This window comes from Puntigrus tetrazona, chromosome 22 (genome assembly GCF_018831695.1).
Source record: "Puntigrus tetrazona isolate hp1 chromosome 22, ASM1883169v1, whole genome shotgun sequence".
NCBI lineage: Eukaryota > Metazoa > Chordata > Actinopteri > Cypriniformes > Cyprinidae > Puntigrus > Puntigrus tetrazona.
This window is the reverse complement of record NC_056720.1, coordinates 16,239,477-16,260,026: the sequence shown is the minus strand read 5'-3', so window position 1 is coordinate 16,260,026 and position 20,550 is coordinate 16,239,477. Positions and strand designations below refer to the sequence as shown.

The 20,550-nt window shown below is 37.9% G+C and overlaps 4 protein-coding genes across 6 annotated transcripts in view; 3 read left to right on the top strand and 1 right to left on the bottom strand.

Moving 5' to 3' along the window:
- Positions 1-1,799, top strand: part of si:dkey-49n23.1 (semaphorin-3D) — a 42,193-nt gene extending 40,394 nt beyond the window's left edge. The window contains exon 18 of the mRNA XM_043223103.1: positions 84-1,799. Within this exon, the coding sequence (XP_043079038.1) occupies positions 84-497 (414 nt within the window). The 3' untranslated portion in view covers positions 498-1,799. The remainder of the gene's footprint in view (positions 1-83) is intronic.
- Positions 1,800-4,836: 3,037 nt separating this feature from the next.
- On the top strand, positions 4,837-8,366 carry LOC122327644 (gastrula zinc finger protein XlCGF8.2DB-like). Its single transcript, XM_043223104.1, has 2 exons — positions 4,837-4,895; positions 6,174-8,366. The coding sequence occupies exon 2, from the start codon at positions 6,203-6,205 to the stop codon at positions 7,352-7,354; it is 1,152 nt and encodes a 383-aa protein (XP_043079039.1). The 5' UTR covers positions 4,837-4,895; positions 6,174-6,202; the 3' UTR covers positions 7,355-8,366.
- Positions 8,367-9,037: 671 nt separating this feature from the next.
- LOC122328054 lies at positions 9,038-15,280 on the top strand. Of its 2 annotated transcripts, XM_043223755.1 has the most exons (5): positions 9,038-10,526; positions 11,567-11,685; positions 11,831-12,640; positions 12,783-12,949; positions 13,519-15,280. In XM_043223755.1, exons 3-5 carry the CDS (start codon positions 11,924-11,926, stop codon positions 14,399-14,401), a joined length of 1,767 nt encoding a protein of 588 aa, XP_043079690.1. In that variant the 5' UTR covers positions 9,038-10,526; positions 11,567-11,685; positions 11,831-11,923; the 3' UTR covers positions 14,402-15,280. The 2 variants fall into 2 exon arrangements, with proteins under 2 accessions (XP_043079690.1, XP_043079689.1); XM_043223754.1 differs by lacking the exon at positions 11,567-11,685.
- Positions 15,281-15,484: 204 nt separating this feature from the next.
- On the bottom strand, positions 15,485-18,864 carry LOC122328055 (legumain-like). Of its 2 annotated transcripts, none has more exons than XM_043223756.1 (14): positions 18,711-18,864; positions 18,256-18,341; positions 18,007-18,104; positions 17,790-17,871; positions 17,644-17,717; positions 17,454-17,529; positions 17,071-17,133; positions 16,874-16,940; positions 16,628-16,746; positions 16,383-16,472; positions 16,081-16,284; positions 15,857-16,012; positions 15,702-15,769; positions 15,485-15,616 (listed from the first exon to the last, which is right to left on the bottom strand). In XM_043223756.1, the coding sequence occupies exons 2-14, from the start codon at positions 18,325-18,327 to the stop codon at positions 15,580-15,582; spliced, it is 1,206 nt and encodes a 401-aa protein (XP_043079691.1). In that variant the 5' UTR covers positions 18,328-18,341; positions 18,711-18,864; the 3' UTR covers positions 15,485-15,579. The 2 variants fall into 2 exon arrangements, with proteins under 2 accessions (XP_043079691.1, XP_043079692.1); XM_043223757.1 differs by having other exon boundaries at positions 15,702-15,763.
- Positions 18,865-20,550: the final 1,686 nt, after the last annotated feature.

The window sequence follows — 20,550 nt, the reverse complement described above, 5'->3', positions numbered from 1 at the left end:
TAAGAGATTTAATCCCAAAAAACAGAAAAGAAGTGGATAAAGCATTCACTTCTATTCTGTCTCAAACTTTTTATATCTCTCAGTTGTTTCCAGGTGAAGAAAACCTCATCCACATGCAACGCGGGCTGCTCCTCCAGCACTTAGCATCCGCTAACGCTGGCCTGTACCTCTGCGTAGCCTACGAACACTCGTTCTCCCGCACGCTAGCACGCTACGAGCTCCACGTCATCCCCCAGAACCACATGTCAAAAGCGCAAAACACACATCCTGGAAATTATGCAGCATCGCCGCGGAGCTACAAGGAACTCCATCTAATGGGAGTTAGCGGGCTAACGGCCGACGAGTACTGTGAACATCTCTGGTACCGCGAAAAACGGCGACAGCAGAAACTTCGCACGCTAAAGTGGAAGCAAGTGTCTGAAAATCGCAAAGCGAGAGTTAGACGACAAAATCCACCAAACGAGCTTCTAGACGGAGGTGAAACAGCAGACTTTTGATGAAGAGAAGGACTGTGTGAAGGACTGTGGACAATTAGCATTGTGTTTATAGCTTAAAAGCTATATCCCGACTAGCTGCAATCAGCGAATGCTAACGTTAGCACGACAACAAAGGCTACGATCACAAGAACTATATTGTTCTTCTGTTAAGTCCACACTTAAGTTTTATTTTGTAGCCTGTGCTAGTGTTAGCATGTAGCTTTAACACAGTATAACCAAACAGAAAGTTATGAGTTTGTTTGGTTTTCATCTACATATAACTGTATTATATTTTTTTCAGCCTTCTTCAGAGACGAGCGCCAGCGCTAAACGCTAGGTATGCTTGGAAAGCTAATACTGTAAACGGACAAGCTAACGCACTGTTTTGAGTGAAATTCAGTGCAAAGATGAACTGACTTCTCCTGCTTTCACTAGGCATGTAGATCTAATAGTCCCTAGAGCATTGTATTACTATTATATTTGGACTCTTGATAGTCAAATGTACAAAATGAATGTTTGTTCTGACAGCAGCAGGTGCTCCACGTCCAGAGGAAGTTTCCCCAGGATGTTCCCTTCATATGTTTCCTTCCCCTTCAAGAACAATCTCTTCTGCTCTTTCCTGAGAACATCCCTGAGTAAATATTGTTTGTTTTATGACTCCTTTGCAAATCTCTCCACTCTAAGCCCTTGTGTGTACAGTATGTGTGAGAAGTGTTCGTGTGTGAAAGCATCTGGGGATGGTAAGTAGAAAATGGCCTCATAAGATCAAAGAGCTTTGAAATATTCTCCACCGCCCATGAAAATGACTTCCAGAATCAACATGCTTTTGTTCTTTGGAAACTGGTTAAAGTGGTGAGTTCAACAGTAAAAGTACATTGTTTTAGTGTATGTTGATCATATAATGGCCTGTTATAGTCTACTTTTAATGTGGTTGTTGTTGCTATGTATTTAAAATCTTAACCTGATTTTAAACTTCTATATACTACTTTTCAAAAGTTAGCATTTTTATTCAGCAGGTTTACCAAAACGGTCGGGAAATGTGTTCTAATGTTAAAAAAGATTTCCATTTCAAATAAACAGTTTTATTCATAAAGCAAAATATACTGTGTATATGTATATATATTTGCATTTGATTCTATGCAACATTAATACTTTGTACAAAGAAATATAAAATAGGTGCAAAAAGCTGTGAGAATGTTCATTTATAAATGTTTATTTACCTTTACAAATCTGTCATTTTATACACTGAAAACTACTTTCACAGTAACACATTGAACATTTTTACTGTATATGGTTTTATTAAAAGAGTGTGTAGTTGTTGGTGTTTGCTGTCTGTTCTCCTTCCTGTGGTCTAACGGCAAGCACACATTGGTCTTAACACTGTATTTAAAATGACCATAAAGAAAGAGTTCATATTCCTTCATATCAGGACACTACATTATATGTAGTATATTATACACTATGACATTAATATGAAGCAGTGGCTGAAATAGTCTGGTGCCGCTGATGAATTGTGCAGTTTCTGTTTATATTGGTACAGAAATAATCTCCTAAATCATTAATAGTGACATTATTCACGAGCAGATGATGTTTAGACTGCATTTGATACGTGTTTGAATCAGTTTCTGAAGAGGATTTGAGAAGGAGTGTGATATCAGAACTAGAGCATCTGATGGATTCACCTCCTTCACATCAAGATCACGGCTTTCTTTTTCTGTTAAAGTTAATTTGACCCCACATGAGCAGATCTGTCCGGGAACACGATATTTAAAACGATTGTGCTAACACACCTTAAATCCTGATAATAACTGTCATTTTTAACATTCATAATTACTGATTAAACTTCACCTCTGACCACAATCAATCATTTCGATAATATTTCAGTTAAATCAGTTTAAGTCTATTTGTGAACATTAAACATCAGAGCAGGCTACCGTACATGATGTGATGAACACCTGAGATGAAGACGTTTGAGAATGAAATAAGCTTTTCGACTTAACGAATTGCAAAATGATGATCTGTTTCGAATCGCAGAAAACTTCATGTAAAGCACTGAAAGCTCAATGAGTTACACATTCAGATCTTAAAAGTCATTTAAATAGTAGACGTGTCAGAACCAGGACTTGAACGTGGGTCTCTAGAGCCGGATTTAAAGAATCTCCCACCAGACCCAGAGAAGTGCTGGGCCCAAATACAAGACACCAAGAGGTCAACAAGAACATCCTTCATTACCGGGGCAACAATAACAGTTCAAACTGAAAAGTACCCCAAAAGGCAAAATAAATTCTCTCAAAATACAGTGCTTTGATGCAACCTGTGTTGTTAAAAGCGCTATATAAATAAAAATGATTGATTGATTGAAGAGAAGACAAAAACTCAAAGAAAAAGAGAGGTTTCAAGAGAACTTATACATAAACCGAAAGGGCACCAGCAAGCGAAAATAACCAAGATATAACCATGAACAACAAAAAGAGAGAGCCACTTAAATAGAGAAGCTAACTAGACAGGGCTGGGACTAATAAACCTAATCAGCTGAGGAAGATTGGCGCCATCAGGTGGTTAAAATAAGGCATGGCAGATTACACATCCTGACAAAAATAGTCAATAATGAATAATTAATACCAATTTGTAGGCTAGAAATAATTGCATAGGCTAGTTTTAAATAAGGTTCTGTATATGTGTTCTCATAATAAAGTGTGGAGTGCTTGTATTTAGTCATTAATCCAATTGATATTTTCATAAGACTTGTCGCCTCTCATAAAGCAATCCATGATTGAATGTGAAAGTATCTGACACAGCAGTGAACACAACACTATTCTACAATATAGCCTAAACACATTGTCTATATTAGACGTGTACTTCTTAATATTCCAGCTTTATATCAGAAATTCACAATCCTTTCCATAAACGAACATCCATGTTGATAAGCGACTTGCCGTCGGCTATAAAGAAATACTACACTAGACCAATTTATAATAAAAGCTATAGTGTTTTGAACCACACTAATTGTTGTGATGATCCTGACAGATCCTGTGGTAATACAGCAAATAGATTATATAAACAAATTAAAACGTTTTTAGCTACAATACACAGTATTTAATAGTCAGTTATTATTATGCTGTAGCATACAAAGTATTGTAGATGTTGTATACTGTATCATAATAACTTTATATAGTATGGTTAAAAACATTATAGAAGGCCTATTTCTTTTTTTCATGTGGGAATGTTTTCCACATGTTGTGTGATTATGTCCAGGTGTGTCTTTACCAGTGTGTGTGTGTGTGTGTGTGTGTGTGTGTGTGTGTGTGTGTGTGTGTGTGTGTGTGTGTGTGTGTGTGTGTGTGTGTGTGTGTGTGTGTGTTTACCTGCTTGTGGATTACTGAGTGATTTCCTTCGACACAGTACACACAGACATATCATTTCTATTAATTCTTCTTCTTTTTTTATATAAATCAACATGTACTGGAAGCTTGCTAACATACTGCCTGATTCTGATAGAGATGGGTTTGGCAATGTATTTAAAATAATAATGCAAATGAATAATAAATGAAATAACTGGGTAAGAAACTGGGAAGGAAACGGTGTTCAAGAAGCAGGGATGAGCCCAAGCTAGAGCTGATTCAGACACTTTCCATGTATATTCCCTTTCCCACACCTTTATCAAGACATTAAGGAGCTATCAAATACACACTTTACATGTGCTCCATGCCCGTGTGCTCTGTGTGTGTGTGTGTGTGTGTGTGTGTGTGTGTGTGTGTGTGTGTGTGTGTGCAGTAGTTTCTGTCTTGTGTTCATTTGGTTCAGGAGTGTTTTATTAATTACGCTCATTAGTTACTCTTTATAAGTTCTCTTCAGTTCAGTAGTTGTCGTCCGGTCTATGCCCTTTCTCTTCACGTTCCTCAGTATTAAATATATTTTCATTTTAGACAATATGAAAGAGAATAAAGTAGAGTGAAGACATTTCATGTCAGAATAGGATTTAATTTTTTATAGATATTTTTTACTATAGTGAAAGCATAAAACAGCTTCCTATACAAAGAACCTAAACTTAACATTCCTTTCATGTTTAAATGCAGTAAGGATTTGGTCAGTAATATTATTAATATTTATATTATTTATTGTCCAATTGTCCAGATTCTTGCTGTTAATATCACTGTTAATCACAAATTTGCCATCGACGAGCAACTACTTTATATAAAATGTCAGCTAGTATAAAACCACTGTCCATATAAAAGACAGATCCACTAAACAAAGAAATAATTTAATACGGTTCAATAATTTAAAAAAAACCTCATGAACCAGACTGAAATGATAACAGGGTAAATAAAAGGACGCACGTGCTCGTCAGTAGGGGGCGGTACGACCTGACGCGGAACAGGATGATGACGTCAGAGCGAGCGTCATCAGTCCGCTGCTGAGGTAAGACTGTTAGTTCACGAGCTTCAGAAATACACGATTAATAAAAACACACAGTTAGTTAAAGCAGCGGAGTGAGGGAGACGGTCTGTGTCGTGTTCAGTCTTTCTCAGCGCTGTTTATGCGGCAGCTGACTTTAATCTACATACAGCTTAACAGACAACAACGAGAGAAACCTTAATACTAAATAAATCTAATAACTCTATAAATCTAAGTTTTGTGCGCCTTTTTACTTAATTACTTCGATTTCGAGCAATAATGGCATTGTTTTTGAATGTTACTTGATCAAAAGTCAAAGTATGATCTTTGAGGGGAATTAATGGGAGTCTAACATGATTTGTTTTCAAACTATTTCTCATAGTCTCTTTGTATTTATGTTTGTGTCTGTTGGTTAATACACATTTAACATGATCTGTTTTGACATAAAAGGGCTTGATTGACTCAATTAGACGATGAAAGCATTGAATTGATAATTTTTTAATTTTTACAGCTATTCACCTCCAGTTTAGTGTTTTCAAGGCGCTTTACCAATAAATGCTGAAATCTTCCCAGAAAAAGTGAAGAAGATGAAGTCAATTAGAGAAAATTGAAATGAAAATACAAATGATCCAGAAACAGATATTAAACATCTAATTCTTTACTAAGTTTTCATACTAAAGATGTTTCAAAATCAAATACATAAAGAATCAGTGTTCAAAGACCATCACCTTCTTCTTCAGTCGGGATTCATTGACTTTAAATGACTTGAGACACACGTGTTTCCTGAAAAAAAATCCTTATCTGTAAAAGGAGCAAGGAAAATAATCTTTGAATGAATCAAGTATGAATAAAGTAAATGCTTCCCGATTCAAGAATGTTATATATATAGTAAATTAATGTTCTAGGTTGGTAATTGATTGGTATTTTTTATCTCATTAAAACAACCACAACAGCCAAAAAAAGAAAATAATATTCAGGTAACTATTCATGAATTGGACACTGTGTGGAGCCTATAACTCAGTTTTCTTATGAAATATTATCTGAAACATTTTAAATGTATTTAAATTAATAAAATGTTAAACATTTGACCTGATTTAAAATATATGAAATACATAGTTATTCTAAAATGTTATTGTAAAAATGTTACCTTTGTGCAATCTAATGTTTAATACTTCAGAATGTTAATATTTCTCCTATTAAGTGAGGACTGACATGTTGTTATTCTTTTACATTTATTCTTTCACATTTACTTTAGTAATGTTTTAATGATTTACACTTTTTTTACTTTGACTTTCATTTTAGGCCTGATAAAAGAGACCGAGGACAATTATATGTTTCTCTTGCTCTCAGAGTCAAAGAGTTTCTCGTGCAAACGATATCTTGACCTTGACGTAACACTTAAGTGTGGAGGGAAGCCATGTGCATGTGATGAGTGCCAGAAGATTTCCACAATGAACCTTACTGAACCCATGAGAATTCACACTGCGGAGAGTCTCCCAGAAAAACAAAACCTTGATGGACAGAAGAAAAGCCACTCTCTGGGAAGCTCCTACGAATGTGATCAATGTGGGACGAGATTCCCATACAGAGGAAACCTTAAGAAACACATGAGGACCCACACCGGAGAAAAGCCACACGAATGCGATCAATGTGGGAAGAGTTTCACGCAAAAAGGAAACCTTAAAGTTCACATGAAAGTCCACACCGGAGAGAAACCTTACACGTGTGATCAGTGCGGGAAGAGTTTCGCACATAAAGGAAACCTGAGCATACACAGAAAAATCCACAGCGGAGAGAAACCACACACATGTGATCAGTGCGGGAAGAGCTTCATACACAGAACAACCCTCAACAAGCACATGACCATCCACACGGGAGAGAAACGGCACACGTGTGCTCAGTGTGGGAAGAGCTACACACAGAAAGGAGGCCTTAAAGAACACATGAAGATCCACACCGGAGAGAAGCCATACACGTGTGACCAGTGCGGCAAGAGTTTCGGAAAATCAGGCGTTTTTAAGGTACATCTGCTTTCTCATTCCAGAGAAAGACTGTATAGCTGTGATCAGTGCGACAAGAGGTTTTTTAGGCCAGATTTCCTGAAGGATCACCTGAAGGTTCACACCAAGGAGAAGCCTTATGTGTGTTCTCTGTGTGGAAAGAGTTTTAGTCAGATGGGAACTCTGAAATTACACCAGAAAAGACACAGCGGTGTGAAGGATCACGTTTGCTCTGAATGCGGGAAAGCTTTTTTTACAGAAGGAGCGCTGAAAGTGCACGGGACGGTCCACACGAGAGAAACGCCTTACAAGTGTTCACACTGTGACAAGAGCTTCAAGCGCTCCGAATATCTGAGGATCCACGAGAGGATCCACACGGGAGAGAAGCCGTATCGCTGCCATTCATGCGGGAAGACCTTCACTCATTTCCCTTCTCTAACCGCTCATAAAAAAAAAACATGTCTGAAATATATTACAGAGTAGTTTGTTATATTGATAGTTGAGTAATCAAAGCAACTAAACAACATGAACATTTCCTTTTAATGAATCATTTTGTTATCATTATTCAGTTTAATATGTAATAGTTTTCCCAGGGCCTTCCAAGCACGACGGGATAGATGGATAGGAGCTGCTAGCCGCGAGCGTAGACCGTAGACTGTAGTCGTGGATGGAGGAGTCTGCCAGCTGGAGTTTAAACGGTTCGTCATGCACAGATAAAGGAGTAGCTGTTTGGCCGAATACCTCCCTGAAGTGTCCAGTGAATTGGGTTTAGGGGGGTGGTGACCACAGGGTTTAGGAGGGTGGTGACCACAGGGTTTAGGAGGGTGGTGGTGACCACAGGGTTTAGGAGGGTGGTGACCACAGGGTTTAGGAGGGTGGTGGTGACCACAGGGTTTAGGAGGGTGGTGACCACAGGGTTTAGGGGGGTGGTGGTGACCACAGGGTTTAGGAGGGTGGTGGTGACCACAGGGTTTAGGAGGGTGGTGGTGACCACAGTGTTTAGGAGGGTGGTGGTGACCACAGTGTTTAGGAGGGTGGTGGTGACCACAGGGTTTAGGAGGGTGGTGGTGACCACAGGGTTTAGGAGGGTGGTGGTGACCACAGGGTTTAGGAGGGTGGTGGTGACCACAGGGTTTAGGAGGGTGGTGGTGACCACAGGGTTTAGGAGGGTGGTGGTGACCACAGGGTTTAGGAGGGTGGTGGTGACCACAGGGTTTAGGGTGTTCCTCAGGGCTTCGGGGGTGTTATAAACAGTGACTGGGAAGTCACCAACTGATCCAGATTGAACAGCAACTTCACTGCTGACTGATCTCTAGCTTTTCTTTGTCCCAGTATTGTGTTTCCTGATACACTTTTCCCAGCTTCTGTTTTTTTCCAGTAGGACCACATATAAATGATTTCTGTCATTTTAAAGATGCTTGGTGCTATAAGACCAAATGCAGATGTGTAATTCACATCCCATAAAATAAGAAAATAAAGCTCTCTATTCAGTGTCTATACCGGTGCATCTCAATAAACTTAAATGTTGTGGAAAAGTTAATTTATTTCAGTAATTCAACTTGTGTATTAAATAAATTCAATGTACTCAGACTTAAGTAGTTTAAGTGTTCGGTTCTTTTAATTGTGATGATTTTGGCTCGCATTTAACAAAAACCCATCAATATGCATCTCAACAAATCAGAACATGGTGACGTGCCAATCAGTTAAACAGCTCAAAAGCACTGCAAAGGTTTTTTGAGACTTTAAAGTAGTCTATTAGTTTGGCTCACTAGGCTACACAAACATGGGGAAGACTGCTGATCTGACAGTTGTCCAGAAGACAATCATTGACACCTACACACAGAAGGGTCAAGGAATTTGGCCACGGTTGTCGTTACCTCTCTTATTAAGCGAGAAGTCCGAAGCATCTTACCTGGGCTAAGGAGAAGAAGAGCTGGACTGTTGCCCAGTGATCCAAAAGCCATTTTTTCAGATGAGAGCAAGTTTTGTATTTCATTTGGAAACCAAGAGTCTGGAGGAAGGGTGGAGAAGTCCAGTGTTACGTTTCCACAGTCTGTGATGATTTAGAAAAAAAGTTTTTTGTTTTTTTTATTGGTCTTATGAAGTATTCTAATTTTGCTTGAGATGGTGAATTGGTGGGTTTTTATGAAATGTGAGCCAAAATCATAACAATTAAAAGAACCGAAGACTTAAACTACTTCAGTCTGTCTGCACTGAATTTATTTAATACACAAGTTATGTATAGACAGTAAAAAGTTGTGGCTCACGCTTCTTCTCCAGGAGAAATCAAAACACGCAACATAAGGAAAGACGGCGTGCTGAGGTAAAAAATCGAAATGAAAAGTTTTTATATTTAAAATACCGTTAGTTAGGCAACCTCACACAACCTTTCCACCATTTAATAGTTCAATAAACAGATCATTAAGCAAGTACAGAAACTGCGTATCTCATATTCATTGATGATTCATTGTTTTGAATGAATCAGTCGAATCAAAGTTTCATTAGTCCATGCATAAACAACTGATGAATCTGCTGTTAGAACGAATCACTTGAATGAACGACTCAATGACTCATTAAAAGCTCATTGCTGGCACCTACTGGCATTTTATTTAGTTTAAAAAAGTTTATTTAGTTGAAAATAGGCCAATTGAATTTATAGATCAAGAATTTGAAATAAAAAAATGAGGTATTAATTAGATTAATGGAAAATGCCCTCTATAAAAATATCTATCTATTGTTCAAACGCAGATATATTTGCAAAGGGAGGGAAGATTACTGAAACTGTGTGAATACTGAAAGCATGGGACAGAAATGTTACGCTCCTTACTATAAAATGATGCTACGTCTGCGATATGACAATAAAACATTACAAACAAGGAATTTGTTGCATCCTGTGGAGACATAATTGCTGATTATCATTGTAATCTTAGTACAGATTTTTTATGCTTCTCGATTCGTAAACATAACACCACATCTACATTAGTGATTGAAGAAATAAGCACTAACGTTACCTTCACTGCTCAAAACTGACTTGTCAACAAAACTTGTCTTAAAGAGACTTTGGTATGGTGACCCATATACCTGGAATCTGTGCTGTGCTCACGTCCACGTCCACAGTGCATGAAGTGGACAGCTGAGAATGTGGTTCTAGCTCAAGGGTGTCACCTCAGTCGTGGTACTGAAGGTAGAGAGAGCACTGGTTATTCACTTCCTCCACCTACAACCCCTGCTGGACCTGAGATTCAAAGCCATGACCTTCATGTTACTAGTCCAACTCTATTAATTAGGCCACGACTGCACCCGTATACATATATATGATGAAACCAGCTGCAGAGTTCAAGGATGCAATAAACATATGGCAGGACTCGTACTTGTACCCTGTACTTTACACCTCTGTAAATGATTAAGAACAGGATAATGCTTCCCATTGTGTCTGTGTTGTGAAATCACCCAGTTTATCCTGTACACGATATGCCCTACCATAAAATCATATATATGTTATATGTTATAACCCTGAAGTGCAGATAACTCTGAAGCTTCGTTCAAGACTGTGAGAACAAATAAAGCTGAGAAAAGACAACACTTTGTGTTTGTGAAGCACCAGTGAAAAACAAATCTTTATCTTTTCAGGCAGCTTTACTGAAACATTGAACATGTAAGTACATTTTTTCATAGATTCCTAGCAGAATAAAAATACAATTAAAAGACGTCTAATAAACTTCGAAACAGCCCTGATGTCTAGGCCAAAACATGGTAGAGATCAATTCTTGGTTGATTCAATTTTTTAAAGTTTTAGAAGGAAAAACAAATGCAACGCTCAAAGAGACTTTGCTTTAGCCACATCATTAAACACTGTAAATTAAATCATTAAATCTCTCAAAATTTGATTCATCAACTTGGATTAATCAAAACAGCTTTATACATGACCAGAATGAGACTATTTCTGTTAGATATCTACACAGGTGCTTACTGAGACTTAACAAAGGTTTGCATGTTTTCTCGTCTTTTTATTTATGTACTTATTTTTTTGATGCAACCATGTTATTTTAACATTAACCTTTTTTAAATATTATAAATGTTGTTAATGACATAATCATCATTAAACACCAGGGTCAATGTTTTTTTCCCCCACTGTCTCTTAAGCAATATAACATTTTTGCATTATTGTACAATTTTTTGTACAATGTCTGATTTTGTGGGGAGTTAATAGTTTTGTTTTCATTCTTAATTATAAGTAGTGATGGCCAGATAAAGCTTTTCTTTCTCTTTTCAGCCAGGTGTTTGATAAAAGGGTTAATTTGTTCACAACCACAGTTCTCAATGAAGGGGCGAGAGGTCTGTGATATTCATTTGAAATGTGCCTGTGGTGGGAAAGGGGTCATGTAAAAAGTCCACACATTTACCATGTTTTTTACCATAGTACCTGCTGCTCGACCATGCCATGTGTAGTCAATAGACTGTACCAAAAAGATACAGGACCAAAAAAAGATTACAGTAATTAAATATAGTGTACAGAGATTAAATAACAAAGAATTTTTTGTCTGCTTACCTTTTTCTGTTTAATTTAACATAATATTGATATTTATTTGTTCCCACAGTAGTAATATCACAGTACTAGAAACAGGAAGCACTAAATAGTTTTCATTCCATACGTCACACAACAGGTGACCAATAATATCTAATATTTGTTTATAGATGCAGCTTGTTTAATTACACTAAAGGTCATCCGAGACAAAGATGAAGGAATTTATGATTGTGACAGAAGTTCAGAACCGAACATCATACAAGGGTTAAAACAAACATCAGCATCTAAAGTCAGTCCGGGTTTTTAATCATATTCTTCCAAGATATTGAGAGATTTAATGTCTTGCATTGATTTCATCTAAGGCTGTGGCTGAAGTCAGTTGTTTTCTGCTCATCTGATCTATTTTTTTTTTCCTGTTCTTGCTTTTCTTTCAGTGATTCAGTTAGTTAACAGCAGCTGTGTATCACTAACACTCAATCACCACCCAATTAATCAATTAAAGTTGCTAAAAGGTTCCTGGTCAAGTCATGGAGGAAGCAGCCAAGTTGTGTGAGTTGCTCTTTGGCTGGCTGGAAAAGCGAGAGCAATGTGCAGAAAAGTTGTCAGAGCTGGCCCGAGAGCTTGAAAGAGTTCATCAGGGCAGCAACATCTCTCAGGTGGTGGGAGCTGCCACATCGGTGCTCTCAATATTTGCAGCAGCGCTAGCCACCGTCTTCACAGGAGGCCTGGCCGGTCCTGTACTGGTGGCGGCCGCAGCAGCGGGCACTGTAGCCGGCACTGCGGTCAGCGTCACTTCCACACTGGTAGAGGCAGGTGTCTCCAGCAGTACCATTCATACTGCTGTTAATTTAATTAATGAAGATGAGAAGGTAGGGAGGAGCATTCAGCAGCTACTGCAAGATCTCAGGACCAGATGTGGAGGAGGACAGCCGGGGCCTCATGCCTCTGGAGCTTCTACTCATGATGTAGAATGTGAGCTGGCATCCCAGATCATGTGTGCACTGGCCAGAAGAAATAAGACCACGATACCTCTAAACCTTCTCAGATCTTTCAACAGGGCCACGTTCTTTCGTCAGGCATCATCAGGTGGACTGCCTCTGGACAAGGCCTCACACTTAATTTCCAAAGCTGTGGGCCTTGTTTGTTTGGATCTGGGAAAGAGTGGCCTGAAGGTATCTGCAAAAGAAATGGTAAAAGACATCTGCACCATCGGCATGAGAGCTTCTGCTAAAGCAGGATCGAGGGTATCCACTTTCTTTTCTCTAACGTTCCATTACCAGAGAATTGTGATTAAAACTGTGACATTGAAACAAATCACTATTCAGTGTAAAACATTCCTTTCACTCACATGTTAGACAACGACATTGAGATTTTGTGTCCTTTTAGGCACTGGGTGTGATTGGTTTAGGCATGTCTCTGTATGATTTGATTGCAACGTGTGAAGAAATCATGAAGGACAATCAGGTCACCGAAGCCAGCAAGTTCCTGCGGGATTCAGCCAGGGAGATACTGGAAGGCAGAAGAAAGCTGAAGGAACAGTTGGACGCAATGCAGTATGATGTTTCATTTTCATTAGTGTGACTGAAATGTAAGGGCTGTTTAAGGCATGTTTCACACCACATGCACGAGCAGAGAGTTAGCATTCAACATGATGACAGGCTTTTCCAGAAAAAAAAGCTACTTCTCATGTACATCTACAAAACTCTGTGCTGCTTGCACATACAGTGTGAACAGGCCTTGGTCAATACAGTCAGTTACATTTCTATGTTATCGGTCCTACTTTCCTCATTACATTTGATTGTTTGGTAGCACTTTACAACAAGGTGTCATTTGCTAACATTAGTTAATGTGCTAACTAACATGAACAAACAATGAAGAACACAGTATTTATTCACCTTTGTTAGATCATGTTAGTTTTATTAACAATTGTTAACAAACATAACTTGTGATTTTAATAATGCAATTACAAATGATGACATAAACTGATATTAATAAATGCTGTAAAAGTATTGTTTATTCTTAGTTCAACTAATGTTGACTAATGAACCTTTTTGTAAAGTGTTACTGATTGTTTATATATATCTAATTTTAATTAAGTTGGTAAATGATCCTCTCATTACAGTGAAATCATTTACAAACTGTTGCAACTGAAGAAGCTGGTCAAGGACTTGGGTGGATATTCTCTCAGCATGACGGAAGATGGACAGAAAATCATGAATTACATCATAGGAACATGCACAGAAAACTCAGTTGTCTCCTGGCTTCAGTCGAGAACTCACCAGATTGAATTCACAAATGTTCTTCGTTTTTATCAGGAGAAGGGCATTCTTGAGGAGTTGAGCAAGCGCCGAGGAGGACACATGGACCTGGTGTTTGTGGCTCACGGCAGAATCGTGGCAGAGTTCATGCCAGCAGGCGTCCTGGTGCCCGGCTACACCATCCGGGACACCATCCTCTACTCTCCGTGGAACTGCAGAATCGATGACACTGCTGCTTATTCAATAGCTCAGGGGAACATTCGCATAGACAATAGAAATTTTAGCAATTTGCGTAGTTTTGAGCCCGACCCTTTGCCAGATCGCTGGAATTCCATGCTTCAATCCCGACACAACATCCCAGGGATCATTCTGTCCCCTTTGTTTCCCGAAGAACTAGCCTGGGGCTATTTTAATGAGCATTGGACCCGGAGAACCATGGACATAGATAGCCGTGTTATTGTTCCATATGTTGTTCCACAATTTCTGGTAGCTGCCTTTGGAGAGATTCCTTTTTGCGTTCTTTTATTTGCAGCGTCGTTCGTGCTCATGCTCAATGGAGGGACAGCTACGGCGCACCTGGCTGCTTGCTTGGATCGCGGACAAAGTCCTGAAAGGCGGGAGGAGTGGAGGACTCAGTATGCCTGGACAAATGATGAAGCCTTCATGAGTGTGGACATGGACGAAAGGATTATGAACCCTGATCTATTCAGAGCCCTTAGATCCTTGTTTGACAGAAACCGCAGATAGTTCACCTTCCACAATGAACAGCAGTTGAGTCACTCCTGTTATGTCTATCTTTTATACTGATTGACATTATAAATGAAAGGTTAATATACTTCTTTAAGGGTATTGCAGACATTCATAACATGGTTGCCAGCTCGATTTCCAGCGCCAGCAGAAAACAACTAAGGTGCTCTTGGACCCCTAATTGGTCTCTTTGTGTGTGTGTGTGTGTGTGTGTGTGTGTGTGTTCACTAATCTGGATAAGTTCATTATTTATTGATGGATTGGCAATAATTTTTTTGAAAGTGAACTTAATTTAGAAAAATATATAAATTTCAGTTTTATCATTTTATTTATTGTTTTGTTGCAGTAAAAATTGTGTGTAAATTGAGTGGTAAAGCATCTTGATCATAGAAATGTAATGTTCACTGAAACCAAAACATTGCAGAACTGCCCACATATATTTCCACTTCCTGTCAAAGGCTTTTTCTACATCCACTGAAAAAAAAAAACTCAGAAGAGAGTCTGTGAAATGAAGTACATGAAACAGTCGCTGCATGACGTCCTTTAAGACTGCTGTGGCCCTCTTTGATTAAGCTATGAATCACCTTTCATTGCATGGGATGAGTGATGCTGGTCTGTAGCGGGAAGCAAACTTTTCCCATATCTCTAAATATAATTCAGGAGGGAGGCCATCTAGGCCTGGTGACTTGTCAAAAATGTTGTTTTTGTAATTGGATGTTATTTTCTAATTGTGTAAATTGGTGTGTTTTCTCAACTATGTTATACAGAGCTATTCAATATATAATTTTTCAGTAACACTTTATAATGTTCAGTTGTACGTTCTTTTCCTCTGACTGTGTGTTTGGATCTGTTCCAGTAAACAGTTTTTTGATCTGTTGATTTGTGACAATATGTTTTATAAGATAAAAATTTTAATTAAAAAATAAAATAAAATTGCCATCAAGCAGGCCTGGGCTGATATCAGAGATTAAATGACTGATTTTCATCGTTCTGCATAATGTTTAAATGGATAATAATTATTTTTGCTCAAAATTGTAATCATGATGGTTTTCAGGCACTTTTACCAGTAAGCACACATGAATAGAACGTCGACACATGGTTTATTTGACTCTTTTTTTTGTTGATGGATGAGATGGATCTAAATTTCTTCTTAAGTTCTTCTTAAAGGTGTTGTTTATTTAGAGACTGGAGACCTTTGTTATGACCTCTATGATCCTGTAACAGAAACACATATTTAGATATTTAAGAAGACATTTAAGATCAAACGTATATAAATGATTCTGAGTAGTGATGAACACACCTCTCTGTTTTAACTCCACGAGCACAGAGACGAGCGAACACGTGTGTGTGTGACAAGGCCATCTGAAACTGTGTGAGAGTTAGATACACACACTAATCAAGCCAATAAATGAGAGTCAATCAGCTCATTTAAATCTACTTTGCAGTGTTATTCACCTCTTCCTCGTGCCAGTCGAAGCAGGTTGTCCTGAAATGTTCAGCTACGGTTTTGAAAGAATGTAAATCCATCTGAGAATAATCTTCATCCTCATGTGCAAAGTCAGGAAAGTGCCGTTTGATAGTTTCCACTGTTCCTTCAATTTTAGCTTTAATCTGGAAAATAATGATTCATGAAGTAATCATTAATTATATGTACTCTAAAGACTCGATAGATATCATACCTGATGAAGAGCATCAAGTTTTCTGATCAAATCTTGTTTTCTGTCTTCATCAGTTTCTATGTTGATTTGATTCTCCAAGATTTTGAAAGGCACTTCATGGGCCTGTGTCAAATCAGTCAACACAAGCTGCTGAGCTTTAGCTGACTCCTGAATGGACCGAGGAGTGTTTCTCAAGAACTCACTGATGGGTTTCTCACCAGCTGTCTAAAGAAAAGGCAGATTAAAAACACTAGAAAAAATACTGAGGGAAGGCAAACCTGAACGTCTTGAACACTGTGCTGGTGACAATTACAAGAATTTACCATGTCCCCAAAACAGCAGGGGTGAGAGGTATTCATCGCTTGCTGAAGATAACTAAACTGATTCAGGAATGTTACTTTATCGAGATCATTCTGGAAAAAAAAAATTAACACACACACACACACACACACACACACACACACACACACACACACATATATATTTATTTATTTATTTATTATTTGTTAGCATAAGTTGTTAGCATAATTCTATTTTTCTGTTGACTCAAGTCATGCTAAAGACAGACCGTTTCAGTGTAGTACATCCAAAGAGCTGAGAATACATCGGCGAGATAGGTCTTCCTCACAGGATCGAAGTAACAGGCGTAACTTCTCTCATTTGCTCCCGCTGCAGTCACTGCATACACTAGAAAACATGCGTATCTGTGCTCAGAACAACTGAGAAAAACCCTCTCAAGACGGTAAGATTGTATGTTTGGGCATTAGCCAAGCTATGTAAGTCAGTACATTCACTATAATTCAATCATTCTTACCATGAATGTTATCTGGGAGTTGGGTAAACATTGATGCAGAAAAACAGGATTCCATATATATCACCATCTGCACAAAACAAAAGAGAGGTATTAGATCTAAAACCTGATCTAAGAGGAAACAGTCTTTTACTTTGTGCTGTAGAAAAAGCCATTTCTGGACTAATCTTTAACTGGTGTTTATGACTGCTTGTATGCACCTTGGAGAACTTCTTGTTCCTCGCCATTTCCTTGATGGTTTCAATGAGATCATTGGCATGAAGCTGCAAGTAAAACTTAGCTGTTAAACAATGAGTTCATTTATTTATATTTATATATAGGCTAATAATGAAAGGTTTTTGATATATACAATATTTGAATACATGTTAATTCTTTAAAACTTATCATAAAGAACAGATGAAGAGATAATTTAATTGATCATAAATATTTCTTATTATTGTGTCATGTTTAATGTGTAAGTTAGCTAAGAACTTGTTTTTGCAAATAAACTATTCAGGAGTAAACAGTATTTTGGGGTTTATGGGGTTGACATCATTGCACTGAAATATTTTAGTTCAATCCTTAGATCAGTAAAAAAACCTACGGTGTTGTTAGGAAAGCAAAATATGCCTGGACTTCCATGATCTGACAGATAGATGAATATTGTGTCATTTTCCCCACTGTGTGACACAAACATATAATCCTATAATCTCATTTATACATTCATGTGTATCTGAACTGTAATAAGACTTCTTTAGTCATGTATAATTCATGTAGTTTTCTGAAAAACAAACCTTGAAATGACTTTTTTCTGAGAGTTTTGTCTCTCTCCTTTAAGAGCAGCCAGGAAGTTTTCAGGGGTAACATCCTGTAAGATAACCAGTGTTGTGTTTAGATATAGAAAGAAAATATCAATAGATTAATAGAAAATGAACATTACCCCTCCGGTGTAATCTTTTGGGACGCCTGGATACACATTCGGTCCGTTTGGTCTATTAATGATGTTCCCAGGATAAGGATTGCTGTGGAAACAGAAAAAAATGTGTGTCAGTTCTTTTTGGCAGAACACTTTTTTCTCCCATCATACGCGTCCTAATACATATTTTAGATGGGTGATCTATGTGAACGCTCTTTTAAATCAGCAGGAAGTCTCTTACTCATCGTTATTGGCGATGTCATCATACATCATGACCACAATCTGTTCGTCAGGAATCCCGTTCTGATGTATGATCTGATAGGCGTGACACACATCAGCCTGCAATGGAGGTGTATGTATGGATATATGTATGTATGTATGTATAATTCATATTATTATTATTATTATTATTATTGTTTTTTCCTAACAGCCTGGAAAAAATAAATAAATGAAAGCACTGCAAGTCTATCAATAAATATAAACCACAAACCTGGTGTCGGTAATTGCTCCATGTCTTTGAACCCGCTACAAGCATCACCCAATGTTTTCCATTTGCCGCCATCTTAAGAGCAAAGTCTAATTACGTTAGAAAACAGCGTGTTAATGTAATGCACCCTTTGTAATATTCATCATAAATATATTCAGGTTGCCATTTGCCAGAGCGATTATTAAACTGTGATCATGTTAAATACGATTCCCATCATATTAAAAACATTTCACAACGTGACACCCATTTCCTCGCCAAAAAATCTGCTATAATTAGAAAACACTAACATTAGGCTATAATTAACCTTACTCTGAAGAGAAAGAAGACCCCCCCCCCATCTTTTTGTATTTAATAATACAATAACAGCCATGTATAAACATAGTATAAAGTGTAAAGAAGTACATTCTACAATAACAAAGTTGCAAACAGTGCTTTTCTTCACAAGATGGCATGCATACCTGTATAGACTGTCAGATGATCCTTTGGTTGCAGTTGCGCTTATCTTTTTAAACGTCACTGTTTTTATATATGAAGACTACACACAAGGTAACTTGTCTCAACCAATCGCTGCTCTTACTCCAACCCCAACGCCACTGTGGGCATGTTGAAATATTCATAGGAATTTTGATCCAAAAGTCAAGTAATACCGGTTGAATAGCCAGAAAGGTTGCACAAGTAAAACAAAGAAGGTGCCAAGTTAGAGCCTTGAAGGAGACCACAGAAGAAGAACACAGACTTTCTAAATAACTGCCTGTTAGCCCCACCTGTGACTCAACACAGCAGGTAGTGTAGTCAACCGTATCAAATGCTGTAGACAAATCTAACAAGAGAGTGATAACAGAACCACTGCAGTCAGTAGCTAGATAAATATAATTTAACACTCTTAGGAGAGTGCCCTAGGTGCTCTAGAATGATTATTGTTGGAGTTGTGTACCAGTGTCCACCGGGTACCATGTCATGTCATGTCATTACATCATGTCCGCCGGGTGGAAATGGAATGTTGGAATTGTGTATTGATATATATGCACCTGTGGCCCTTCAGTTTCAGTTCAGTTCACTCTTTGTTCTAGGTCATAACATGGCCTCATAGTATATCTTAGACTGGTATAGGTGCCAGGAGAATCAGGAGTGAAGATTCTGAAGCACAAAAGATATGTAGCTGATGATAATTTATGCGACGAGCATGTTTGAAGTCCTTGTTTGTTAATTTCCTTTTACTTATCTTGCCCTGTCCTTTCCTCTACAAATAAAGCAACTTGTGATCTGAGCTTCGGAGGCAAAAGAGAGAAACCAGCTTTTCTCCCGCTTCCAACCGACAGCTCAATCCTTGCAAGCTAAAATCTTGTCTAGGAACTTGTCTTGTGTTTTATTTCGCTTGAGTTGATCCTTCCTGGTAAAGAGCTCTGTGGAGATCTGATATACTGATGTCATTTTTCCCCTTTTTGTTTTTTTTGGCTTGTCTGAACAGATGAGTTGAGGCTAGACAGGTTTGGCTTGTTATAGTTTATGTTGTTTTTTATAATTTTACAGAAACTCAGGTGTTGTAATCTGACCTGACATTTCAAGGTTGTCAAACATCCCCCTCATGTTCCTCACAGAGTTTAGGATCTAAGATGAATGCTGAAATGGTGTTTTTTGATGTGTTGGCCAAGTTGTGTCTTGGAAAGGTTGAGTTTTAGCCGACGTTCCTTCATCCAGGCAGAGATGTTTAGAAGTGAAATGAGCAACAAGTATACAAGTATAAAAAAATCCTGACTGCTATATTTTTATACAAAACTAAACACCTACGCAGCACACACAAATTGAATTAATTACTGACTGGCAGAAAAATGGGCTCAGTAAAGTTGTGTTTTATTCAGTTTTGTACATCATTGTACATATATTATGCAATTGCTACAAGAAGAACCACAAATAAAGAGCATTTAGTAATACTTTAGAGGATTGCCCTGGATGAATGTTTACTATGTAATCAAGATTATAGATATCCTAATTTCATTTCAATAACCCCACTGACTTTCATTGTAAAAGAATCACTTACAGATACATGTACTGAGAGAATTGTTTACTTTTGGGTGAACTATCCATTTAAAAGCAATGTAATGATGGACTCAATAATCAAGATAATGACCAAAATTGTTTTATGTGAATAAACATGATTTGTTGCAAAGCAGCTTTAAAAGACCTTAAGTGTCTACAAAACATTTATATATATTTCACTTTATTTTGATGGTCCTTTTAACACCTTCTGTTCACTATAAGTACTATATGTTCAGCTATAAGTGTTGTGTGCTAACTCTC